The sequence below is a fragment of the Galeopterus variegatus genome, unplaced genomic scaffold (assembly GCF_000696425.1).
Source record: "Galeopterus variegatus unplaced genomic scaffold, G_variegatus-3.0.2 Scaffold305, whole genome shotgun sequence".
Classification (NCBI taxonomy): domain Eukaryota; kingdom Metazoa; phylum Chordata; class Mammalia; order Dermoptera; family Cynocephalidae; genus Galeopterus; species Galeopterus variegatus.
The window spans coordinates 97681-125432 of NW_007726416.1; the positions used below are offsets into that span (position 1 = coordinate 97681).

Consider the following 27752-nt stretch of genomic DNA (forward strand, 5'->3'; position numbering starts at 1 on the left):
AAATTGGCGGGTTCCCGCCCGTTGGTTGAGGGGGGGGGGGGCGCAACACCGGGGGTTGCGATCCCGTTGCCGGTCCCGGTCCGGTACGGGCGCGACACTGAGGGTTGGGATCCGTTGCCGGACCCGAAAAAAGACAAAAAAAAAATAATAATAATAATAATAATTTTAAAGGTTTATGTAGTTAAAATGCCCACATTAACCCCCCCGTGTTGTGTAACAAATAAAAATGCTGTTTCCAGTCCGAAGTCTGCTTCAGCTCCTTTAGCTGCTCTGGTTGCCACAGTGCTGACAGCCCGCAGGCTGAGAACGTGTTTCAGAGGAACCGAGGTCTCTGCCTGTGTTTTTTACTTTTGCCGTTTCCTCATCCCTCTTTCAAGGACCCCCAACTCGACTGGAGCTGGTCTCCGGCACCCACCCATGTAACTAAGCCACTCACACCCTCCAAACAGCCAGCCCTTAGCTGCCTCTCAGGACAAGGAGTTTGTTTGCATATGTGTGCTGTAGTCCCCTAGGGGGTGGCTTACGTGGAGAAGCAGGCTCAGGCTGTGTGGACAGGTGATTCTGGGTTCCACCACCCAGGTGTGACCTGGAAGGGAAGGGGCAGCCAGTGGGCACCTCCCCTGGGTCCCACAGATACCACAGCCTGAGGGCAGTTGTGTGGCCAGAGCAGGGCCCCTGCTGCCTGGGTCTGAGGCTGCCACTGACAACATGTCTTTGTCCTCTGCTTTCTGCCTGGGTTCAGCCAGTGAAGGTGCCAGTTGGCATCAGAAGGCAGGAGGAGAATGAGAGGAATTGGTGGTCCTCTATCACTCCCTGCCCAGCTATGACCTGCATCCCTCTCCCGAAGTCTGCAGCTCTACAGCTCTTCTCCAGGTTCAGGTAACTGCTTCTCCTCTCTACCCTCAGGCCTCAGCTTGGCAATGGCTCCCCATCTTCCCAGCCCCACAGGGCTTCACTGCAGCTTCTTGGTTTCCCTTCACGCTGCACACGCCTTTGCAAAGACACTTTTCCTAGACTCTCTTCAGATCCCCCTTGAGCACGCCACGTGTTTCCTGACTGTTACTATATCCTTTCCCAGTTGCTTTTCCTAGGTACTCCATTTCAGTGAATGGTGTCACCCGGGTCACACATTTAGCAGGTGTCCCAGGTTCCTCTGATTCCGTCAGACACCGAAACCTGGCTCTTCTTCCTTAGTGTCTCTCTGATCCCTCCCTTTTCAGGTCTGCTCTGGACCACTGCTGTAGTGCCCAGCCAGTGTCCTGCATCCATTCTTAGCCCCGCCAGCATCCTGCACACAGGTGCACAGTGACCTCTCTGAAGCCAAGGCAGATACTGTCATTCCTCAGCACAGGCCGTGCTGCTGAGTCTAAACTCAGCCAAGCCTTCCCAGAGCCGTAGCTGGCCGCCACGCCAGCCCTCTCTCTCTGCGTGCCCCTGCCCCGCTCGCCCGCCCCGCCTGCGCGCACACACGAGGGACCAGCCACGCAGAGTCGTGCCCACTTGCTGACACGCTTCACGGCTTCCTGCTCTGGCGCCTTCGCCCCACGCTTCCTTCTCCCCGGGTTATCATACCCACTGCGTGTCCTTCCAGACTCATGGCAAGTGGCACCTTCTGAATGCAGGCTTTTGGGATCCTCTGGACAGAGCTGACCACTCCCTTGTTTCCCCTGCTCCATCAGAAGAGACACCCTGCATGGCTTCTGTAATACTTGATTGCACTTAATTATTTGTCTCCCCAGTAAACTGCTAGCTTCTTGAGAACAATATATCATTTCATGGAAAGTAATTTAATGTAATAAGGACTCAATAGTGCACGCTTCCCAGGCAAGGGAGACTCCTCCTCTGGGCAGCCCTTCCCTGGTCCCCATGACCAGCCCCTGCTGTGCATCCCAACAGCTCCCCAAACTTTCCTTCCCACAGCCCTCAGTGTGACATCCCCAACTACAGCATTAACTCCAAACTGTGTCTGTCTTGCTCACTACTGGGTCCCTAGGGCCAAGGATCCTGCCCATCACATAGCTGAAGCTCAAAAAATAGGTATTTGTCTTATGAACAAAAAAACATGTTGGTTGGAGAACCTAATCTACTTTGTTGCCAGCAGTTCTCCTGACGATTCTGACCAACTCCTTGGGTATATTTCAAAAGAATCCATGATGATAGTGCATCTCCTTGATCTCACATCTTTACAATTTGAATTAAGAATCAGCACCGTGCTGATGGGAATATAAAATGGAGCAGCCACTGAGGAAACCAGTATAGTAGTTGCTCAAAAAAATAAAAAATAGAATTACCATGTAATCCAGCAATTCCAGTTCTGGGTATATACCCAAAAGGATTGAAAGCAGAGTCTCAAACAGGTCTTAGTAGACCCATGTTCATAGCAACGCTGTTCATGATAGCCAAAAGGTAGAAACAACCCGAATGTTTATCAATGAAGGAGTGGATAACTAAAATGTGGTATAAACATACAATGGAATATAATTCAGCCTTAAAAAGAAAGGAAATCCTGTCACAAGCTACAACATGGATGAACTTCTAAGACATTATGTTAAGTGAAATAAGCCAGTCACAAAAGCCAATCAAAAACTGTATGACTCCACTTATGTGAGGTACCTAGAATAATCAATATCACAGAGACAAAGTATACTGGTGGTTTGCAGGGGCTGGGGGAGAGGGGAATGGGGTTATGGCTTAATGACTGTGGAGCTGTGGTTTGGGAAGATGAAAACATTCTGGAAGTGGGTGGTGGCGATGTTTGCACGACAATGTGAAGGTACCTCATGCCCCTGTGTTGTGTACACTTAAAAATGCTTGAAAGGTAAATTTTATGTACATTTCACCACAATTTTATTTTTTCCAGCTATATTGAGGTATGATTGACAAACAAAAAATTGTATAAATTTAATGTGTACAATGTTTTATCACAATTTTTAAAAATTAAATTTTAATTTAAAAAAATCAGTATTGCAACTTTTCTCTTAACAAATGGAGGAGAAACCCCAGGCCCCTGGAAGTTCTTCTAACCAGGGCGCACTACTGAAGCAGACAGCTGGCTGCTTAGACAAGGTATTTTTGTTTCAACTGATCCCCAGGATTATTAGGAAGCGGCTAGATTTGTAATCTTTTCTCTTTCCAGACTGAAAAGGTCATCCAAGGGGTATACAGTCTTAGAGAAATTCCTCTCTATCAACTATTTTTAAGCATCAATCCACAAGAAAGTCCCTCTTAGAAAAATAAAACAGGAAGAGAAGATGGGACTGAGGACATAGCCCACAACAGCGAGAGGCTGTCGCGGGACGTCTCTGTTCAGATGACCTGCTCAGTGTGGTGGTGCTGGAGGAAGGGGTGTTGGGCTGGGCTGGTGCTCAGGGTGGATTGGGCCCAGCCTCTCCTTCGAACCAGGGACCTGTCTGGGCTGCCCTCAGGAAATGGGCACCTCCTATTGCTTGCACAGAGTCGCCTTCCTCTCAGAGACTCATCCGCCCCCTGGGCAGTGGCCCGCCCCCTGGATGAGATGCTGGATGCGATGAGGACCCTCAAGAGCACCTGCAGGGAAGGCTTCTGGCTCTGTGCCAGGTGCTCCCAGAGATTATAGGTTATAAAGATCATTGAAACTGCAGTGGGTGGAAAAGCCCCCTCCTGTAATGACCCCATCTCTCCTGCTTGGCCAGAAGTCGTAAACTTTCTTATTTGGGGGCTTGTGGACGCATGGAGCCCTGGAACCTCACTATGTGCTCCCCTCCCACTGTTCTGCCTAAGTGACATCCAGGAAATCCTTACAGGGGATCAAAGATACTCAGATGACCAACTGCCCTGGGGGCAGGGGTTGGAAGGAAAGAAAAGTGGCCCCCACCCTGTGCTTTGATGACTGAGATCCTGATGGGTGATGTGTAAGAGCCTCAGGTCTTATCCCACCTGGGGGAGGTGACATCTTCTTTCTCTGCAGCTTCCCCTAAGTCGGGGCCCTTCTCCAGGGTCAGAAGCTTGCCCAGGAAGGGGCAAGGGACTGTCCTGACCCTCTGCACTCTGAAGGGCCCCACAGATGGGCCCAGCAGATACAGAGATCAGGGCACAGGAAGTCCTATTTGCTGGAACTGGCTTGAGGAAGGAGCACTCTGCCTGGACCTGCAGCACATTGCACAATTCTGCTCAGAGCAAGATTTTCTGGGAATGTGGCAGGATTTCACATGTCATTCCTGAGAGCTAGCTCATGGCTTTCTCCCAAAGAGGGGGAGTTTTTACAAGGCTTTCAGTTTTGCAGCTGATGCCACAGAAGAAACCTAAGTTCTGCTCCCCAGCTGTTGTGTGCCCGTCACTTAACCCCCTGGATCCCAGACTCTTCTATAAACTGAGGGTGTTGACCAGGTGATTGCTCAGGCCCCTGACAGCAACAGCCTCCAGCAGAAAGTTACAATGCATCGTCCACCCACACACAGACACGCACACCTGCCCCACAAAATGCATTGAGGCAGGGCCACATTATGACTTTTGAGGGACCTGGGTACCTCTATAAAAAATATTTAAAAGAACATTTTATAATCATGTTGGTATAAAGATGAATATATGAACAGAATATGTTAAGACAATTTCTTCTACCTAAAAATTTTTTTTCTTTGGATTTCAAATTAAAACATTTGGGGGCCCCTAAAAATGTTGTGGGCTATTCTGCTTAATGGATATTTCAGCTCTGCGTTGAGGAACATGCAGGTAGAGGACAAGAAAGAGACCCAGCCAAGAGGGAGGGCCCAACCTCAGCAGCTGTGTGACCTGGGTCAGTCACTTCACCTCTCTGTGCCTCTTTTGGGGATAGTAATAGTATCGGCCTTATAGATTGTTGAGAGGATTAAAATAAGATCATGCATGTAAGTACCTTGATTAGAAAGGTGCCTGGCACAGAAAATCACTATGAAAGTGGTAGTTGTCACTCATGTTTTGTTATTGTTTTTCCTAGCCACCTAGCTGACCCTTGACTAATGATGCATAAGAAGGATAAGAGTTCCAGCTCATGAGGATGTGTTGCTTAGACTTCCTGGAGCAGTCACAGCCATTTTAAAGCCGCTTATTCAGTAAAACTTTGTTTTCATAAAATTCCCTGGCAGAATCGCCCACAGCAAGCCCCTGAGGAAACTGGAGCTACCAGAAATACGGCAGCCTCCTCTCGACCTGAGGCGGGGGTAAGGCAGGTTGCCGGGTGGGAGGAGAAGAGTCACAAGCCTCGAGTCTGGGGACTGTAATCTGCCACCTACTTTTCTCCTGCTTAGCAGGTGCCAGAGCTCAGAGAATTTAGTGGGAAGCTTTTAAAATGCAAAGGCCTCTGGGATAAATTAATTTTGTAATCCCTTAACAGATACACAAGAGGAATGTCTGACAGCTGGGTTTCTCTGAGGGCATGAGAAGGAATACGTGTCAGGGGCTTTACATACATTATCTCGTTTAATCTGGACAACACCCCACACATTGGGATTACTACCCCCATTCTATAAACGAGCAAACGGAGGCTCAGGAAGGATTGGTGACCTGCCTGCAGTCAACCCTACTCCTTCCTGCTGCCCCCAGAGAATGAGAGGACCTAAGAGAGGATCCAGGGCAGAGGTGAAGGAGAAAGGGAAGCCAGTCTGACTGGCACTGTCTTGGCCACAGGCTATTGGCTGAAATACTCTGGGCCTGTTTCCCCACATGCACAAGGGGGGAGTTGACCCAGAGAACTCATGCATTCTGCTATTCTCACTTGAATGTTTGTGTCCCTGCAAAATGCATATGTCCTAACCCTAACCCTCAATGCGATGGTATTAGCAGGTGGTGCCTTCGAGAAGTGATTTGGTCATGGGAGTGGAGCCCTTGTGAATGGGATTAGTGCCCTTATAAAAGAGGCCCCAGAGAGCTGCCTTGTCCCTTCCATCATGTGAGGACACAGTGAGAAGGTGCCATCTGTGAACCAGAAAGTGGCCTTCTCAAGACATTGAATCTGTCAGTACCCTGATCTTGAACTTCCAGCCTCCAGAACTGTGAGAAACAAATTTCAATTGTTTAGAAGCCACCCAAACAGACTAAGGCACTGGCCCCCTGTGGCATTTCTCCCATTCCTGGGAAGGACAGCTGCCGGCCATGCCTCCCCTCCCCAACCCCCAAAGCAGCGAAGCTCCTTGGGGGGCAGGTGAGCGAGGGCCCCCATGATGACTTCTCTGTCGCTGCTGCCTTGGGGAGCAGGTGGCCCCTCACAGGCAGAAATCCACAGCTGGGCAGGGCAGCCAAGCAGAGGGGCCGCTTTGTGCCCTGACTATGTGCCTGCTTTTATTGTTTTCGGAGAAGAAAGTTGGCAGCAGCAGGGCTAGTCTCCTTTGTGACCGTAAACAGCTTAGTCGCCTCTTAAGTCAACAGCCCTCTCTGCCACTTCTGTCTCCACCACCACTTTCCCCTCCCCTCCGTGGAAAACAAGTGACTCAGGAAGTGGAGGTGGCCTCATCTGACCCAGTGGGTAAATCCCGGTGGTGCCGAGAGAAGCAGACAGTGTGGCTCTGGGGACCAGGCCCCCCCATGCCAGCACCCAGAGCAGGACACAGTCCTACCTCCAAAGGCGGGCCTCATGGTGAAGTCGTGGTTGTCCACTCTGAGAAGCGGCTGATGTTTTTCTTTTCCCAGTTTGGTCACATCGAGGTTCTTCTTATACAGGTGGCTAAAAGAGAAGTAAGAAGCGTTTTTCCATCGGCCCACTGAGGCCTCCAGGGAGACGATTTGGGGAGATTACTCCCTGCAGGATCTACCTGTCAGGCAGCTTTTCTCCACCCTGCCGTCTCCTTCTTAACCCAGGGGAGGGGAGAGCTGAGCTCCCCTAGACCAGCAAGCACCCCAGACCCTCCCAAGCAGGCCGACCTGAGGACCAGGCCCTCCAGAGCCTTCCTAAGGGGGTGCCCTCTTGGGCAGTACAGCATTCTACCTCTGCAAGCTCTTAATTGTCTTGCAAAAGTTATGATTGGAGGGAAGGGGTTGGGTGGAATGGTAGAAGAGCATTATACATTTTTCTTTTTATAAATTTCTCATCACAGACATTAAACTGTGAGTGCAGCCTGCTCACCGCCCCTCTGCCTCACAGGGAGCAAATCCTCCTGGTCAGCACAGCTCCACATCCATTTAGGGGAGGATTAGGACAGTGGAAGTCCCAGAATGCCAGCACCCCAGCGAGCGAGAGGAGATTTAAATCCCACCCCCATTGAGGTCCCTCATTTTTTTTTTTTAAGGGATCAGTTGTTTGATAACACAGGCCACCGAGATCCAGATCTTGGGCTATTTGCATGAGCCAGTGCTCTCGATCCATCCTCTCACAGGAGATGGCCAGGCACTACCCAGATGGCCTTGGCCCTCAGACCCCAGACTCCTGAGCCCCACCCCATGGCGGGGCAGCCAGAACCTGCCCAGGCCCTCACACCCAGTCTTTGGATGGGGGGTGGAGAAAAGAAGGAAAATGTGCTTACTATGCCTTTGGAAGCAGGGCTGGTGGCATCATGTTGTGATTTATTGGCCGTCAATAGCAGTCATAATAGCCATGCCTTCATGGACGGCACCCCTCTCTGTGCAGGCCCCGAGCTGCGGACTTCACACAACCTCACTCCAATCTCACATCACCCCAGTGGGGAAGGTCCCACCACCCCCATCTTCAGTTGGAGAAACTGAGGTTCAGAACGGTCAGGAAATACTACCGCATGGCCCGAGAGCACAGAACCCGGGTCTGAACCTGTTTTCCCTGACTTCTCAGCTCCTTTTCCTACCCCAAGACCCTCTGAGATGGACGAGAGTCAAAACTGATGATGCAGACCAAGAGAAGGCTGGCCAGGGGCAGGCGGTCCTGAGGAGACGGCAAGTGGGAAAGGAAACACGAAGTGGGGACCGCAGGCTCTGAGACCATGAAGGGACAGACTCCCACACCCAGAGTTTGGTTTATTTTTCAGATCTCAAGGGAGAAGGGCCTCCCTTGTCAGGAAAGCAAGCAGTTGTGGTCAGAAGGCTGGCAGACAGCAGGCCAGAGGAGCAGGGATAAGGTCGGGAGGCTGAGGGGCACGAAGAACAGAGCAAAGCAAACAGCAGCTAAGAGAACACAGATCCCCCAGCACCGACTCAGTGAGGAGGGACACAAAGGATCAGAAAACCAGAACCAGTTCTTGAAAATCAGCTGCTGGGCAGGATAATAGTTTCATGTGGGTGCCTTGGCCAGGGTGACGCCGGGAAGTCTTACCTATGAGAAGAGGTCCTGACAGTGTGTGCGTGTGCATGCATGCGTGTGTGTGTGAGCATGACTGTGTGGTATACATGAGTGACTAGGTGTGTGTGACTGTGTGTAAGAGACCGTGTGTGTGGTGTGTGGCATGTGTGTTTGAGTATGACCATGTATGTGTGTTTGTGTGTGTACAGGACTTCTGAGAAAAAGAGGTATCCCAAAGAGATAAAGTGCTCTAAGATTATAAACAGAAAGGGTCAGGTCCTTTTATTCTAACTTATTAGTATAGCTCAACCCTGTATGTCAATAATAAAAGTAGTTTCAGAAGATAAATTGCCAGATGCTTGGCTGAAGTTTTACACAGGGAGAAAATTCTATGACTGTCTGGCCATGTGCACACCCTGGAGGATGCAGAAAGGGCCAGAACCAGGTTCCCTGTCCTTTTTTCCCAGCCTCGGGTCAATCATTATTTTATTTTCTTTGAATACCTGTGTTCATCTTTTTCTACTTTAATACCTCATAGGATGAATTTCAAGAAATTTTCCTCACACCTAAAAGTCATATTTAAGCTGTCCCCAGGCCCAAGCATGTATCTGGGAATGAGACTGTGTGTCTTCTGAGAAGTGATGGAGGTGCTATGACAGGCTGCCGAGCGGGGTCCCTGAGGATCCCCGAGGGGCTTGTGCTGAACCCCAGCATCGTTCATAGAGAACAGAATTTCAGATACACTTTCAGACACAGTCTGAGTAAATCAGGAACCTACGTTGTAATCTTGTCAAGTCACTAGCAAACCTTGAGAATTACTCCTGCCTCTGGGCCACCACTTCCACATCTATAAAATGAGCTGATTTGGAGTTTCCCAGTGTGTGCTCCTTGAAATAGAAATCCTACAAGGTAGTCCAAAGAGAGTGTGGATTTTGTTGTTGTTGTTATTGTTTCTGAGAAACACTGCATAATTTATCCCCCTCCCCAAGACTTGCAATGCCTATTTGCATAGTAAAGGTTCTAGAAATTCTGCTGTAAAGACATCTGTTTAAAGTGGTTTAAACCTGGGTTTCTCAATCTTCTTTGACTATGGAACCTCCTTTTCATACAACACCTATTCACATTTCCCAAAATTAGAGCTCAGGGAAATTGCTGGACCACACAACCTCTGAGGTCCCTTCCAGCCTGTGATTCCAGGAATGTAACCAGGGTAAGCCTTCCAGAGCAGTGTCTCTTTCCCACCGTTCTGGAGGATTGGGTGTGTTTGCTCTCTGGATGAGTAACACTAGGCCCTAGAGAGTATTTACATTTCCTATAGCAGCAGTCTCCACTGGGGTGCCAGAAGTAGAGACTGTAACTCTTACATATACTTAGTTATTTTTTTCTAAAACTAAGGAAGCAATCAAACTTTAATTTAATATACACATTTATAATGGTACATGTATATAATTCATAAACAGAAGTACATATAGTGGAGTTGCAGTTTCAAAAAATTGTCACTGATAGCACTGCATGATCAAAAATATTTGGAGACCCTGACCTAGAAAATGTGCTTCAAGATATTAGTTTATATTCAATACCCCTAGTTCGCTCAGCATAGGAGACTGGAAAATAGATGTGTAACATCCCGTTCATGGTGTTTGTATCTTAGCTGCTAATTCTTCTTTTATCTTCATGCCTAACAGTCCTTACATCTACCTCAGGCCTGGAGTATCATGCTTTGTACATCAGTTCAAAACAAATTTACTAGTAATTACATTACTTGCAATGTAATGATTTTGAATGAAAATTCTGGGCTTAACCAGTATTTCTTGGAAGTGTCTCAATTACATCATGAAATGGAGTTCACTGTTGTCCACACATAGATTTCTGATAATCTAGCAAATTTCAAACACCTTTTCTAAGATTTAAAACAGTAAAATGAAACCCAATACCATTATAAAGTTATTCCCTATCACACAATTTAAGGACAACTCCCAGTTACATTTTTCTTAATAGTTCAGGCTAAATTCCTATGTACAGTTCTCCCCAAAATTCTTGAGTGTAATTATTTAGCAGGCCATCTAAGGTCTCTATGGGAAGTAATCCTAAAACACAAAGCAGCACAACCTGAGAAACACAAAGAATTGTTTTTACTCACTAAGTCTTCAGCTATCTGCATCAAATCAAAATGCTTTGGCTGAACACAGGCTGATATAGAAATGAAAGGCTTGACCCAGCCTAGCTTTGCTCTTGGCGCTTGTGACACAGAATATTTGTGCCCAGCCAGAGGCTGCTTTCAGTGAGATCGAGGCCCCCTCTACCTCCAACTGGAAAACCAATTCTAATAGGAGGATATAAGGACATAACCCAGAGCCCTCCTGGGGAGCTGTCCCATGGTGCTGCTGCTGCTGTTACTGCTACTGCGAAAGGTGACCTCCCTCCCCTCCCAGCCATGACGTTACCTTGGCTTGGGCATTTCCAGCTGCCCTGTCCATCTCTTCTTCCGGGGCTTTCTGCTTTCCACAAGAACCATCAGACAAAACAAGAACAAAATGAGTCTTGTAAAATAAGGCATTTTGTGGATGTCTATCATGCAGCAAGCTGCTTTCCAGTAACTTGCAGCAGGGCAAATCCTCCCTGGCTTAACCATTGACTCAGCGTGCTGCTTCCTCGGAGGGGCTGTGAGGGCCTGGCTGGCAAGGCTGATCTTCCCGGTTTACTATTTGATACTGATGCCTGTCCCACCCCCACCCCCTGCGTACTAGGCCGTGACACAAACATCAGGCTTTGCCCTCCCTGGTGCTTAGTGATTGGCCATTAGTCAAGAAGTTTGTTCTCCTGTGAAACTCTGCTTCCGGTGAATCCTAGAACAGCTTTGGCTAAAACTGTTATATAAAAAAATTAAATCTCTTAAACATGCCAGCTTTTTGCTGAGATCATTAATCCATCTCTCTGGCTGCATAAAACCAGTCTGTTCCACCCACCAGGGAGTCAGCTGGATTCTGAGTGGATTTGCAGAGAGACTTGGTGGACATGGAGATGAGGACATGAATGTGTTCGGGAAATGCAGAGTAAACACATGAATGACCTGTTTTCACAGGGTTGCTTTATGTCTTGATCTAAAAGAATACACTTTGCTGTGGCCAAGAACGCTTACTTTCCCCCCAAATACACGTCTGTTTTTTCCAGTTAAAACATCTTATTGAATCATAGGACACATTTTGATTTTGAAGGCCAAATAAACCAAAGGAGAATTCATTATTATGCAAGCTCTTCTTCCTGTAATGAGCATTATAATTAACGTTAGTCTTTAACCCTAAAATGTATAAAGTCAAACATCATAAGTTAAGCTTGATTCCTAACCTGGGATATTGAATTACACACATTAAAAGTGTAAAAATACATGTGGCTATGTTTAGCCTTCTGAACAGAATAAAATGTGTTTAAAGACTACTTATTGCTTGCCTGGTGTGTCTAGCAATGGAGAATTTGGTGTGGTAGAAATGAGAGGGGTGAAGATGGAGGTCAGGAGGAGGAATAGCCAGAAGTGTAACAGAATTGTGGTTTTCTTATGTAGTAAGGAAAGAATCAAACAAACAAAACAAAAACAAAAAAGCTCTTCTTATTTCTTTAAGCAAAATGGAATGACATGATCTACTTTATTTTTTAAGAAATTCCTAGTTGGGATCAGTTGGATCAGGGAAGTTGTAATAACAAAAGTGGATGAGGTTCTGCCCTAAGGGGAGGGAAGGGGAAAGGAGAAAAGGAAGGAAGATCAGGGAATGAGATCCTCGAGTCAGTGCTGAAGTCGAATGCATTTGGTGACTGGATAGAGGAAGAGGTGAGAGAAGGCGAGAAGTCATCAACAATATCAAGGATTTGTGATACTGGAGTTGGGTCTCCAGGATGATGCCACCATTAACTGATACCCATCAGAGGTGGCAAGTGTGGTGGGGAGATGAGACGAATTTTGACTTGTAGACTTTGAGGTGCTGTGGAACCTCCAGATGCCCAAATAGGCAGCTGGAGCATGAGCCTGGAGCTCAGGAGAAAGGTCTGGATTTGAGAAAGAGATGTGGAGCCATTAGGGCGTGCTGGTAGTTTAACCATAGGAAAGGGTGAGATCTTTCAGACACAACAGAGAGGTCCTGGTCCAAGCATAGAATTCTGGAGAATTTACACTTTTTAAAGATGGATGGAGCAGCCAGAACGAAAGCATAGAAGAACTAGCAAAGAAGTTGATTGTGAAAACCAAAGAATTTTGGGGAGGAGGGTAGTCAACAGTCAGTGCTATGAAGAGGTCAAGCAAAGTGAGGGCACAGAACAGCTTACTGGATCTGGCAACCAGAACATCGTTCCTAACTTCAGTAAGTATGGTTTCAGTTGTGAGATGTGGCAGCAAGCCACATTATAATGGGTTAAACAGGCACTTGGGAGTGTGAATAGTTCAGTATGGGGGCTAATTCAGTAGTTCCCAAATCTGGCCACTTCTCAGAATTAACAGGGGAGTTTCTTTAAAAGTCCTATTCCTGGGCTGGCCCATGGCTCACTTGGGAGAGTGTGGTGCTGACAACACCAAGTCAAGGGTTAAGATCCCCTTACCGGTCATCTTTTAAAAAAATAATAATAATAAAATAAGTAAATAAATAAATAAAGTCCTACTCCTCCTGAATATTTAGTGGTGAAGATAGAGACCTATTAAAATTCTTTTCCAAAAATGCTGTTCAGAAGATTTTTCTTTTCCTTTCTTCCATTTGCAACAAGCCTATAATGACTGGCTAGAACCCTAGAATAGGGCTTGGGTGTTGTTGACTCTCAAAAAATATTTGGGTTTTTTTTTTTTTTTTTTTTTGCATTCTAGATACAATTTTAGGTCCTACCAATTTTCTTCTTTGAAGCTGTCTTATTATCAATAGTTCAATTACTGTCATAATGGTAGAGAGAATCACAGTTGCATGTTGTAATTTTTGTTTTTACATCACAACTTTATTGAAATGTCATCCACATATCATAAACTCATCCCTTTAAGGTGTGGTTTTTAGCATATCCACAGTTGTACAACTTTCACCACTAATTTTAGAACATTTTCATCTCCCCCAAAAGAAACCTCATACCCATTAGCAATCATTCCTCACTCCCCCTTCCCTTCGGCCCCTGGAAACCACCAATTTACTTTCTGTCTCTATGGATTTGCTTATTCTGGACATTTCATATAAATGGAATCATACAATATGCAGCCTCGTATCTGGCTTCACTCAGCATGTTTTCAGGGTCCATCCATGTTGTATCATGGATCATCACTTCATTCCTTTTTATAACCAAATAATATTCCACTGTATGGATATAACACGTTTATCCATTCATCAGTTGGGCATTTGAATTTCCACTTTTTGGCTATTAACAATAATGCTGCTATGAATATTTGTGTACAAATTTGTGTGTAAACATCTTTTCATTTCTTTTGGATATATACCTGGGAGTGGGATTGCTGGGTCACATGGTAACTTTAACTTTTTGAGAAACTGTCAAACTGTTTTACAAAGTGGCTGCACTATCTCATATTCCCACTAGCAATGTGTGAGTGTTCCAATTTCTCCACATCCTCACCTACATTTGTTACCTGGCTTGTTTATCCAACCATCTTTATGAGTGTGAAATGTTATTTCACTGTGGTTTTAATGTGCATTTCCCTAATGACTAATAATGTTGAACTTCTTTTTCATGTGGTTATTGGCCATTTGTATGTCTTCTCTGTAGAAATGTCTATACAAATCCTTTGCCATTTTTAATCAGGTTACTTATTTTTTTACTATTGAATTTTAAGTTATTCTTTAGATATTTCGGACAAAAGTCCCTTATCAGGTGTGTGCTCTACAAATGTTTTCTCTCATTCTGTGCTGTCTTTTCATTTTCTTGATGGTGTTCTTTAAAATAAAAGGTTTTTATTTTGATGAAATATAATTTCTTCTTTAGTTGCTTGCGCTTTTGATCTCTTATCTAAGAAGCCACGGCCTAACCCATTATCACAAAGATTTACTGCGTCCTTCTAACAGTCTTATAATTTTAGCTCTTATATTTAATGCTTTCATCCATTTTGAGTTAATTTTTATATATGGTGTGAGGCAGTGAATGGTATAACTTTAACATTTGCTCGTTCTCTCAGAACGCAGGATCAGCCCCAGTGGCTAATGCTCAGAGCTGTGGGAAGGCCCCAGCATCATTTGCTGAGATCAGATTATGCCAGAAAGCTAGGCAGGACTCTGGTCACACTCAGCCTTGTGTCCTATGTTAAGGATCTGAGCCGATCTTAAGACCAATGGGAAAGATGGGATCAGGTTTGTGTATTGAGAAGACTCTGGCTGCAGTGTGAGGAATGGGGTAAGACTGGAGACCTGTTGGGAGATTATTGTACTAATTCAGAGGAGATAGTAGCTAATTAGGGCAGTGGCAGTGAGCATGAAGAGAAGTGGAACGATGCAAGAGAGATGTTCAAGGAGATAGAATGAACAGGAGACAAGACTGGATGACATAAAGAATACAACCTTTCATCAAAAACAAGGTATGAATAAAGTCACTGGTTTTATTGAGCAGCTCAATCTAGCTCTGAAGGCAACTAACTGTTCAAGAGGCATTCCAAACAGCTTTAAAGCAATGCACAGCCTCCCACAAAGGCTCTAATAGTACATATATTAATGTACACATTACTCTTTGTTAAAGTCAGATTCACCAGATGCATTCAGTCTACATAAATTAACTTGCAGGTAACAAAACAATATAGGCTCTTCAGTACTTCAGCCTAGGTTTCTGCTCAAATAAGTCCAGATATGTGAGGTTTACTTGTTTATTGATTCTGGTCTATAAAAATGGTCTCAAGATACCAGAAAGTTTATTCATAGCCAAAAATAAGAAAAAGAGTTCTTATTCTCCTGAAATACGAAATTTCATATTTCCATCATCAAAACAATAAACAATTTTTTTGAAGTTTTTAAAAAACTTCATGAATCTTGATGAAATTCATTTATTTCAGTAGAATAAAACAATAATAAGCAGCATGGAAATGTAAAGTGCTACATCAAAGCCCACATTACATACAATTTGAAAGGTTCATTGGCTTAAACAATTAGAAGTGAAACAGACATTATATATTTTTTCAAGCATGCTATATTAACTACCTTGATATGTAGTCATGTGCTCTGTTGGTCAAAGAAAAAGCCATGAGTTACCTAGATCTGAGGATTGGAGAAAAAAGGAGTCCTAAGCCTTTACCTACCAGATTATACATCGAGACTGGCCTTATGCTGGAACTAAGGAGTTAAAGTAGGGTTTTAGGGCTGGCCAGTTGCTCACTACATGGAGCCTGGTGCTGATAACACCAAGATCAAGGGTTCAGATGCCTGTACCAGCCAGCCATGAAAAAAAAAAAAAAAAAGTGGAACTTTTAAAAGAAAAGTGGGACTTTTCCGAAGAGGCCCTTTAGTGGGGTTTGGGTAAGAAAAGCCCCAAAGAACAATTTTGCTCATTAACCCCACATGGGGGTCAGACCGACAATTAAGGATTTTGGGGGGCACAGCTGAGATGAAATGGAAGGAGCAAAATGTGCCACTTTCAGATGTATGCATCAAGGGCTAAAAAATCCCAACACACATAAGCAGGTGGCCAGTTAGTTGATGAATGAGGGAAGAGAGGCAGGTCAGATAGAGGAGGATCTGCATGATGCAAAATCTTCTTGGCTTACTCTTAAAGTATAGGTACACCCCATGGTCACATAGACCCAGAGGCTGGCTCAAGTGTGACTGAGAGGAAATAGACGGGAAGATTGTTCTTAGCACACAATTAATCTCAGCATAGGCTGAGGGTGTGGGGATTTCTTCTCAGGCAAGAATGCTAGCTGGCCTTCCCAGCTGGGTCAGTGCCTACTTGCTGGGAGGCCACTGACCACTGAACCAACATTTCTAGTGTCTTGTATTCCAAACCAAGACTTCAGAATGTATTTTCTCATGAAAATAAAGTTATAAAATGGTAACCTATAATTTTCCTGACATAGGAGGTCTTCATAAAGTCCTTGGGCTTTTTAGACTTTACCAACTTCAGCTATAGATGTAACAGAAACAATCTGTAAACATCTTTAAAATGCTAATTTATTAAAGGTTAAGACAACTCTGTATTATATAATAGTATACAATATGTTCTTATTCTAGATGCAGACATAAAGGAAAACTGTCTATCAAATGAAAACAGAAATTGTGTCTGATGTTTAATAGAACCAAAGTCCCATAACAGGAGTAAAATTAAATTTGCCTTTTAAATGATTTTATAAATTGTTTCTATCTTGCCCATAATTTTAGTTAAAAACACATAAGGACTTTATGAATACTCTCCCCCAAACTATTCAAGATACATATGGGCTAACTTTGGTGGACTGGTATAGAACCTAAATACCACTTACAACGTTAAAAATTAACTTACAAATGCTCTTTTAGAGCATAACCTATTTGAAAGCTGGGGACTGCCTGTATTTAAAGATTAAATCTTCATTAACAACATCCTCAGTGCTGCTAACTGAACACACTGAAGGGAAAGTCTTACTGTGATTATATAGTCTCACCAGGCATTAAAATAATAACATTATCTACTAGCGTCTGTGGAGCTAGCTAGCGCAAAGTTATACATTGATTTTTCCACTGAAAACTCCTTTTTGGGCTTTGATTAGGTGGACATTTCTAAGTAAATGTTTTTCTGACTTCTACCACTGTTAATTGGGCCCTGAGCTTTTCTATTAAAATGGTACATGAAATATTTCGACATTATGCATATTCTCGGAATAATTAAAATTTATAGTGATTGCAAAGTTAGGCATATAATACATCTCAAAAGATAATACAATTCAAAGCAGAGCAAACATTCAAATCTTAAGATACTCTCACTTAAGTTTCAGAAGAAAATCAAGCAATTTCCTGGCTTGCACCCTTTCTTCCTTAAAATAAAGATCTATGGAGGACAGTTTTTTCTTTTTAAGTTTGTGTGCATATCATAGAGAGGGGGATAGTAACGGCATATCAAAGTGGTTACAAATTACTCCCTCTTCAAGTAACATCCAATAACAAAAATGTGATTTCACTTGCTCATAAATGTTTGACAGAAATAAAATTTTTTTTTCTGAAGAATATTTAGGACACAAACAAAGGCATAGAATGGGCAATCCCAGTGTATCTTTTATGAATGACATTTTGAGGAAGCTACTAGAGGAGTTTTGCTTTCCCTTTTCAACTCTTCTGTTCCTATATCATTCTACATAAGTAGAAACAGAGTACTCAATAAATGGTATTGAGTAACTGGTAATATTCATTGGAATTTAAAACACCATCTTTTATCCGAAAATTTCAAAGGGCTATACAGAAGAGTATCACAATTTTACATAAAAAGAAGCTGAGGCATGAGAAACAACAATGTTATTTCCCTATAAAGCAGATCAAAGAGTGAGACAAGGAACTTTGACTTCCGGTCCCTTAAACTAAACAGGACACACTGCTGGACATTGCCTGAACATCTAGCTATATTTATACTAAATTTATAAGGATCAAAAAAGGAATGAAGGGTAGATACAAAATAATCTTTTTGTAAACAATTCTTAGATTATACCCAATGCAGAATGTTTAATGAAACAGCTGAGTCACAGCTCTTAAGTCACAAAACAATATTATAACTCAAAGTCAAATATGTACTCATTGGCCAGATATATTCGTCGGAATATAAGAGCTGCCAATGCCAAAGTCAGGATGACAATCAATACAGCTGATCCACCATGATCGGTGTGGTTGGCTCTTGGCTGCTGGCCCTGGATTCCATCTGGTGAAGTAGATGACCTTCTCTGACTCTGCTGCTGGGCCCGGCGCTGTCGAGGGCTCATGGAGGTATTCTTAGCTACAGGTTGGGTAGGTTGTTGAAGGGATGCTGCTGAGGGATTCTGGACTCCATACTAGGAAATTTTAAGAAATATTGTTTGAAATTGGCAAAGAAAATTTGTATATATATTTGTTATCTAGTCAAGAACACGCAGAATCACAGAGTCCTAAATATGACTAAAGGCAAAACTACATAGAATTACCTGAATGCTGAGACTAATACCTCACCCTCCTGAATAAAACAGCAACACAACTTACTGAGTACCCAGTAAGTAGAGGAGGAATTTACCAACAACAGATAAGATTAGTTAAAAGTTTACCCATATGCTCCGTAGATGGCTTTCTACTCTCCCTCAGATGCAACTCAAGTAGTATCTGCTAAGCACCTGAGTACTTCCCTTCTCTCAGTAGATTCAAAGAGGGAAGCAATTTTATTTCCACTTTCAGCTTGAAAATTAGCCATTCTAAATGGCAAAACAGGCAACTCTCAACAGTGTGCCTTTCATGAACTGGGCTTTTCCCAGATACCATCTTACTGTATCAACAGGCTTCCACCAACAATCACAGAGCATAAGAAATAACTTCAAACTGTACATTCTTCACAGCAATATTGTTGTAAGAATTAGGTGTGGTTTTCAAACCAGGCTTATCCTTTCTTTCAATTCCTGTCAGTTGAATTGAACACAAGTCCAGAAGCATGTTTTACTTAATATTGAATACTTTATGCTGTCAAGAGTTCCCTAGGTATGTGCTGAGAAAAATCTGGAGTACGTCCTGTGGGACTCAATGTATCCTCTGTTTTGGTACACTGGTTGCTCCCCATTAAGCCCTGGATGACAACTGCTTTCTATTACTTCAACTGGTCAGCCAAAGCATAAACACGTGATATCGAGTGACTCAAAATCTTAAATATGATTTATAAATAAGAAAAAATGGTAATGGCATATTCAGGGACACTCTACAAAACATAAATTCCATTTTATTTATGTAGACATCTTAACTCTACCTCTACAAACACAATGTCCTTTGATTTTTTTTTACTGAAAGCAACCTGTATATTGATTTTACATTATGCCAATCCACATTCTTTCTAACAAAAAATAAAGAATGCATGCTTTACTCAAAACAGCTTAAAATTGATTAAGTATAAAACATTTAAAATACTTTTCATTAGAGAAAATTTAAATATTTGGAAGAAAAAGAATAAAAAATGTAATTCAAATAATTTTAAAAGGTAAGAGGATGTGCTCTGTGTTGGCAACAGCTATAAACATTCAGGGAGGAAACTGCTAATCTAATTTACCTGCAGATGAATTTCCATTTTAAATCTGACATTCATCTCAACATTAAAAGCTTAAATACTCTGAAATCACTGAAATGTAGTGACCCATAATACAGAGGTAGAAAGGAACTACTGACTTTGAGTTATAAATAAAAGTTAGTGCTGATACTGAATTAGAGTTGCATGAACGTGGACTTCCATAATCCAGGACTCCTAGGAGCAATCTGCTCACCGAAGAGAGCAGACACACAAAGCTGCAGCATTATATGAAGTCATACATCATCACTGGCATCATACAATGAGTTAATAAATACTCACTGAATTGTAATGAGTTATGGCAGCCAATATAGAAACATTCCATTTGAAATCTCCCATTCTTTCTATTGTTCAGCCAAAATGATAAAAGCGTTTAATAGAGCTAAAGTACTCAAGAAATAAAGGAAAAATGGGATCTTGAGGAAAATAAAAAAACATGATGGTGCTATCAATCCAGAAACTAGCACAAGAGATTGACTCAAATTAAAGCTTTTATTTAATACACGTTATTTTTTCAATTAGTTTGAGAAGAGAACATTATTCTGCCCATAAGCCTGACCAAAGCAGGAAACTTATCATTACTAGGCTGGCTTTTCCCCTTAGTAGATGTGTGACCTTAAGCAAGTTATTTAATCTAAGACTTAGCTCTCTCATCTGTGCAGTGAGAATAACATCCAATTTGGCATTGTGAGGATTAAATGAGATAATGATAGAAAGTGCTTAGGACACACAATTGCTTATTAAATGTTAGTTATTATTAATATTGTTACTATGAGTACATCCCTTTGGAGGCATCTAGATTTAGGTTTTAAAAAAAAACTTGTGATTTTACTTAGGACAGCTTTTCAGTCCCTTATTAGTATGATTAATATGTTTAGAAAACCAATTCCTTAAAACATAAACTCTAGATGATATTTTAGTATATATACTTAATGGAAATATTTAGATAGATATAATGTTTTAATTAGGTTCCTATGTTTCAGATGCCTTTTGGATGTCACTGACTAAAATCTAGTGCCTTGACATTATAAAATTCTAAAATGTTTCCTATTTAAAACAATCATACTCGTAGTTAAGTCCCTAGTAATACATACTGTATCAATTTTTCTATAATAACCTAGAATAACCAACATCTGTAAGAGAGTTTTGTTTTTGTTTTTTAATGCAAAATGTAATGGCTTATTCAGAACCTCAATCCCTGGGAAGAGGAGAAAATCTGATAGACTGAAAGAACATAAAACAACCATCAGTATTTTTCCAATTTCTACATAGCTAAAAAATCTGCATCAAAAAGCAACAGATGGCCTGATGTTATCTGCTGTATTTAGACTTCTGGCAATCTCTCACCCCCCTCAAGGCTAAAAAAAACCTAGCTTATCTGGGATTTGATGTATAAGGTCTCAGGGAATTTATCGTACACTTGCATGCAAAGCAGCCACACCTAGCCAAAACCAGGTTACAGTCACTTCCATAGTGGTCAAATTATATAATCACATTCTGAGATAGTTTATATGTAAATGTATTTAAAGCTTAATTGTAATTGTAGACAATTTATTGCTTATTGGTATTTTAACCAAAATTGGTCTCAATTAATGACCTATATCTATAAAAAAGAATTCTAAGTTCTATGAACATTAAAATCAAAATGGAAAATACTACTAAATAATATTATTGTTTGTACACTCTAATTTACTTAAACTTCTTGGTTTCTTTAACCGTGTTCCAAATATTTTTCAAAAGTGCCAATCCTAAGATTCATTCATCCAATCAACAAATATGTATTGACCACCTACTATATAGGAGGTACTAAGCCAGGCACTGGAGATAAAAATGGAAAAGTTAAAAGACAGTCCTGACCCTCAAGGAACTTACATTCTGGGAAGTGAGATAAATTACAGTTGTTATAACTGGAATATGTAACAAAGGGACTTGACATAGATTTAAAATACACAAAAGACAGATTTAAATACAACACAAATACTAGAAAAATTGTCCTAATAGGTGAAAAACAAGGTTACCACCCTCCTCTTTGTAACAGAATGGTTCTATTTTTTAAAAAACTATTTATGAAATAAGAAACAATTGGAATGCTAAAGGTGAAAAGTAATTGGAAATTTGCTTTAATATTTCAAATATATACTAAAACATACACTGACTTTAAAATTAATTCATTATATTCCTCTGCAATTCATAAAATTAGAATGGGATCACATAAAAACAATTTAAACTCATCTACATACACTTTTTTCTTATATACCTCCATCTTCAGTCCTGCTACTTAGTACTTACTTCCTTTACAGCACCCTCTCCCCTGTTCTTCTTCAACCTACTTTTCTCTGCCCAGCTGACTCTCAGTAGGAGAGACCCACTCAAGACTATTCAGTCCCACTATATATGAAGTTATTCCCAGGTAAAGGGCAAGTCTATATTTGCCCAGTTTCTATTTCAATTTTCCTGACCCATTGAAGTCTTCTATAAACTGGAAAAAAAAAATGATATGTGGCTACTTAACAATCTGTTACCAAAAAGACACCAAAAGACAGTTCATGCCCAGTTTCTATTTCAATTTTCCTGACCCATTGAAGTCTTCTATAAACTGGAAAAAAAAATGATATGTGGCTACTTAACAATCTGTTACCAAAAAGACACCAAAAGACAGTTCACCTTTTATATACAGAAAGTCATTGTTTTTCTCCATATCTATTAATTTAGCACTGATACAGTCATTTTTTTTTAATATATCTCTCTGATCATCTAGGTTCACCAAAATTTTTAGACAATAGGTCAGGGCACAATTAACACTACCCATACCATTCATTCATTCTTTCATTCGTTATTTACTGGACACTTACTATGTGCAAGGTAGCACTGTCCAATAGAATTTTGCAATGATAGGTACTATTCTATATCTACATGGTGTAATCTGACAGCCACTAGTCAACTGTGGCTATGGAGCACTCGAAATGTGGCTAGATTGACTGAGAAACTGAATTTTTTTACTTCATTCAATTTTTATTAAAAAATTTACATTTAGACAGCCACATATGGCTAGTGGCTACTGTATTGGACAGAGCAAGTCTAAGGCAAATTTTTGGCTCCAGGTCTTTATTAAGTTGGTGCCTTAATGCACTTAACGAACCTGCCAAATATGCTATTTAGAAAGTGGCTAACATACGTATATTTTGTTTTGTTCAGAGTCTAGCACTATACTTAAACTAACTTTTCAGAGAATTATGGACGGAGAATATGACTTAAAAATTATTTAGTCCAGCCCCATTTAAGAAAAAAGAAACCAGAGGCCCTCAAAGTATGAATAACTTGCTCAAGATAATATAATTCATTAGAGGAATAGCTGGGCTAGAATCTAATTCTTAGGAGAATCAAAATTTTCAGATATTTGATCTAGGGATCTTCTCCTCCTTTTACAAATAATGGTAATAATATAGATATACATATATATGAAAAGACAAGAGCCATACCGACGTACTGGCAGTAGCACCCTGGAATGTTGTAGGTATATCATCTTGTAAATCATTTAGTGAAAAAGAGTGGTTTAAGTCTGACTCAGCAATAGTCTTTCCAGTTGAATTGACTTCTGCCTATAAACAAGATACATCCAAAAGCAGTGTTAAAACAGGAAACACACAGAATAAAGAAAATGGAATAACCCACAACCTACTACATTCCCTCTCTTGGATTTACCTGCTAGTTTTTAACATCTACCATCAATCAGTTAGCATTGAACACTCATGTGTCCAGCACTGTGCTAGGTATTACAGGAAAAGGCATAAACAATCCCTGTTCTCAAGGAGCTCTTACTTGGAAGGGATAAAACCAACACCCATGGTTCACAATCCACAATTCTAAAAAGCTCTAAATAAAGTTTTTCTGGTAAATTTTAGGCAAAGCCTGACATGAACTGATGTGAGGCTGTTCACAGTCTTTATCCAACATTGGTGTTTGCTGAGGAAATATTAACAAATCTGATTCTGAGATGACGTCCCAGATTCTACTGTGGTTTACATACAGTACATGTAAAATATTTTTTCCAATTTGAAAAATTCTGCTGTACAAAACACATCTGGCCCTAAGATTTTCAGAGAAGCAACTTTAAGTGTAACAGGAGTCCTCAGAAGGAAGAAAATAACCAACATTTATTGAACACATCCTCTTCCAGGCACTGCAATAAAATAGAAGGAAAAACTTCCAAGAACCGGACCTAGAAAGACAGTCAGGATACAGAGAAGAGGAGAAGATGGAGAGGGTACATGTTGCTTAATACAGATTGACATTTTCTGTGTGGAGCTAATTAAATTCCATTAATATGGGTGTGACCACTCAAAGTATTCAAATACTATATAATCCATGTTTGAGCAAAACATATGCAGAATAAGGGGATATAAGGGAAATATGGCAAAACATTAACAATAGTTATTTCTTGAGGATGGGATTATGGATGATTGTCATTTTCTTCTTATTGCTTATTTATATTTTCTACAATAGTAGCTAGAATTTATTAAGCACCAGAAACAGTTCTAAATGCAATACATGTATTACATATATTAACTCAATCCTCACAACAATTCTACAAGATAGGTATCATTAGTATCTACAGATGAGAAAAAGGCACAAAGTGGTTAAGTAATATGTCTAACATCGTACTAACAATAAGTAGCAAAGTTGGGACTGGAACCCTGGCATTATATAGCAGAGTCTGAGCTTTACCCATTATGCTGTAGTGTCTTTGTGAATGTAAGATTATAAGTTTTGTAATAAAAAAATCATTTGCAAAACCTTACTGAAATAGAACTATATTGCTTTTCTTTCTATCCTGAATTCAGCAGTAAACAAAATGCTTCATAATTAGAATTTATTTAGAAATTTACAATACCTTAAAACTGATTTGTCTAGCCAGTTCCTTGGCTTCTTGGTCAGCCTGGCTTGAATCACTTCCAGATTTTAAAGGCAACAAGACATCCTTCATGGCAGAGCCACACCCTTCACAACAAAAATCTTGTGATCTGGTAGGAAACAATTTTTTTATGAATATAAAACAAATAATTGAATATTAATTCCCTCTTATAGAAACACTCAAATACTGAATGATTAAATTTAAAAGAAAAGAACACTAGACAGTTCCACATCACATTCATTCACGTGCTATAAATTAGACAATTAAGGTAATAATTATAGTCTGAGACTATAAAAAAATCCAGGGCTTAGATTCCATTTTTTTCAATAAACTTCCTAAAGAAAAATAAGCTATAGATCTACAGAATGACAAAACATATAAGTAATCTATCACACTGTCCTCAAGATCACATATAACAGCCTATTTTAAACCTGTGAAAAAAGTGCATTATAAAGCTCAAATTATCTTCTAGCAGAAACATACAAGGATACTTTAAAAAGTTCATGGAAAAATGGAATTAAACAGTAATATGTATTCTTCCATGAACTTTTTAAAGAATCCTCATATATAAAGCAATAAAGAAGCCAATAAAAAATAGATATTTTTAGTATTATAAATACAGATATTTCTAGAAAAAAAATTCACAAATCATATTCATCTAAATAGCAGTACAACTTGGAAGACCTGGGAGAGCGTGTGGAAAATACAAATACTGAATTTATCACTGATTATATTAAGTAGAGACTCAAGATAAACCTGTTAATTAGACTATTTCCTAACATATATTTACTTTTCCATTTTCCTCTTTGTATTCCAGATAAAGCCAAAACTTCCCTAAAGTTCACAAGAGTGCTATGAGGATTTGAATGACTGGAAGTAAATATGCATAATATGTAGAGATATATAGTTATATTGCTGAACTTCTTGTTTCAAAGTTGTTTTTTTTAATAGTAATTCTAGTTCAATATAATTCCAAAGACTTAGGTCTTCAAGTACATGGTATTTAAATTTATGAAATAGCATATATATACAAAGAATACGTAAAAGTAGCATAAATTTAGTACTTATTGATTTTTTTTGTTTCACCAGAAGAAGCTCTGTTGTCCATATCCCTTTGAAAATTGGTCACATACAAATTATTTGCCTTAAAGTGTATTCACTTTTAACTGAGAAGTCAAATGAAACTTAAAAGACAGTATTTATTTTGAATGCATTAGTTTGTCCACGGGATAGTATGCCACCATGGCTGAATGCAAAATCATTTTTTATTTTGGACCTAGTTTTTTGTTTTGTTATTTTATTATTTTATTTTAATTTCTCAGTATACATTGTGGTTGATTTTCGTGACCCTTTACCCATTACTCTTTCCCCGCTTCCTCTCTCCCCTCCCCTCCCCACTACATCATATCTATTCACTTGTCTTAACAAGTCCAAGGAATTGTTGTGATTGTTGTTTCTTCTTCCCCCCACCCTTTATTTGTGTGTTTGTTTATTTTTAGCTCCCATAAATAAGTGAGAACATGTGGTATTTCTCTTTCTGTGCCTGACTTGTTTCACTTAATATAATTTTCTCTAAGTCCATGCATGTTGTTGCAAATGGTAGTATTTCATTCTTTTTATAGCAGAGTAGTATTCCATTGTGTAGATATACCACATTTTCTGTATCCACTCATCTGATGATGGACATTTGGGCTGGTTCCAACTCTTGGCTATTGTAAATAGTGCTGCAATAAACTCTGGAGTATAGGTATGCCTTCGACACAATGATTTCCATTCCTCTGGGTATATTCCCAGCAGTGCAATAGCTGGGTCATATGATAGATCTATCTGTAATTGTTTGAGGAACCTCCATACCATTTTCCACAAAGGCTGCACCATTTTGCAGTCCCACCAACAGTATATGAGAGTTCCTTTTTCTCCACAACCTCTCCAGCATTTATCATTCTCAGTGTTTTGGATATTAGCCATCCTGAAGGGAGTGAGATAGTATCTCAAAGTGGTTTTGATTTGCATTTCCTGAATGCTGGGTGATGCTGAGCATTTTTTCATGTGTCTGTTAGCCATTTGTATATCTTCCTTTGAGAAATGCCTATTCAATTCCTTTGCCCATTTTTTAATTGGGTTTTTTTTTTTTTTTTTTTTTGCTGTAAAGTTGTTTGAGTTCCTTGTATATTCTGGATATTAGTCCTTTGTCTGATGTATATTTTGCAAATATTTTCTCCCACTCTGTTGGTTGTCTTTTGACTCTGCTGATTGTTTCTTTTGCTGTGCAGAAGCTTTTTAGTTTGATATAATCTCATTTGTTTATTTTGCCTTTAGTTGCCTGTGCTTTTGAGGTCATATTCATGAAGTCTGTACCCACTCCTACTTCCTGGAGTGTTTCCCCTAAGTTTTCTTTAAGGAATTTTATTGTTTCAGGATGTATATTTAATTCTTTAATCCATTTTGAGTTGATTTTGGTACAGGGTGAGAGACACAGGTCTATTTTCATTCTCCTACATATGAATTATCCAGTTCTCCCAGCACCATTTGCTGAAGAGGCAGTCTCTTCCCCAGTATGTAGACTTGCTGCCTTTGTCAAAGATCAGATGGCTGTAGGTGCATGAGTTGACTTCCGGGTTCTCTATTCTATTCCATGGATCTATGTGTCTATTTTAATGCCAGAACCATGCTGTTTTGGTTATTATAGCTTTGTAATATACTTTGAAATCAGGTAGTGTTATGCCTCCAGCTTTATTATTTTATTTTTATTTTTTTGCTCCGGATTGCTTTGGCTATGCATGGTCTTTTGTTATTCCATATAACATCTGGATAGTTTTTTTCATTTCTGAGAAAAATATCATTGGAATTTTGATAGGGATTGCATTGAATCTGTAGACCGCTTTGAGTAATATGGACATTTTCACAATGTTAACTCTTCCAATCCAAGAGCATCAGGTATCTTTCCATCTTCTTGTGTCCTCTTTAATTTCTCTCAACAGTGGTTTGTAGTTCTCTTTGCAGAGATTTTTCACATCCTTGGTTAACTCTATTCCTAAGTATTTTATTTTTTTGGTGGCTATCATAAATGGGCTAGCTTTTTTGATTTCTTTTTCTGCATATTCAATGTTGGAGTCTAGAAATGCTACTGATTTTTGTGTGTTGATTTTGTATCATGTTGCTGAAATCATTTATCAACTCCAAGAGTTTTTCTGTAGAGGCTTTAGGCTGTTCAGTATATAGGATCATATCATCCACGAACAGGGACAGTTTGACTTCATTTTTTCCAATCTGGATGCCCTTTATTTCCTTCTCTTCTCTGATTGCTCTGGCTAGTTCTTCCAACACTATGTTGAATAGGAGTGGTGAGAGTGGGCATCCTGGTCTAGTTCCTGTTCTTAAAGGAAAAGCTTTCAGCTTTTCCCTGTTCAGGATGATATTGGCAGTGGGTTTATCATATATGGC

At 40.5% G+C, this 27752-nt stretch overlaps 2 protein-coding genes across 2 annotated transcripts in view; both read right to left on the reverse strand.

The window, feature by feature from the left end:
- Positions 1–10875, reverse strand: part of GABRR2 (gamma-aminobutyric acid (GABA) A receptor, rho 2) — a gene marked incomplete at its 3' end in the record, with an annotated part of 107385 nt that extends 96510 nt beyond the window's left edge. Inside the window, exons 1-2 of the mRNA XM_008567222.1 lie at positions 10639–10875; positions 6567–6673 (exon numbers count right to left, since the gene is read on the reverse strand). Of these exons, the coding sequence (XP_008565444.1) occupies positions 6567–6673; positions 10639–10826 (295 nt within the window). The remainder of the gene's footprint in view (positions 1–6566; positions 6674–10638) is intronic.
- Positions 10876–14736: 3861 nt separating this feature from the next.
- The window catches only part of UBE2J1 (ubiquitin-conjugating enzyme E2, J1), a 29823-nt gene continuing 16807 nt past the window's right edge, over positions 14737–27752 (reverse strand). The window contains exons 6-8 of the mRNA XM_008567212.1: positions 24288–24417; positions 22876–22995; positions 14737–18152 (exon numbers count right to left, since the gene is read on the reverse strand). Coding sequence (XP_008565434.1) covers positions 17874–18152; positions 22876–22995; positions 24288–24417 — 529 coding nt within the window. The 3' untranslated portion in view covers positions 14737–17873. The remainder of the gene's footprint in view (positions 18153–22875; positions 22996–24287; positions 24418–27752) is intronic.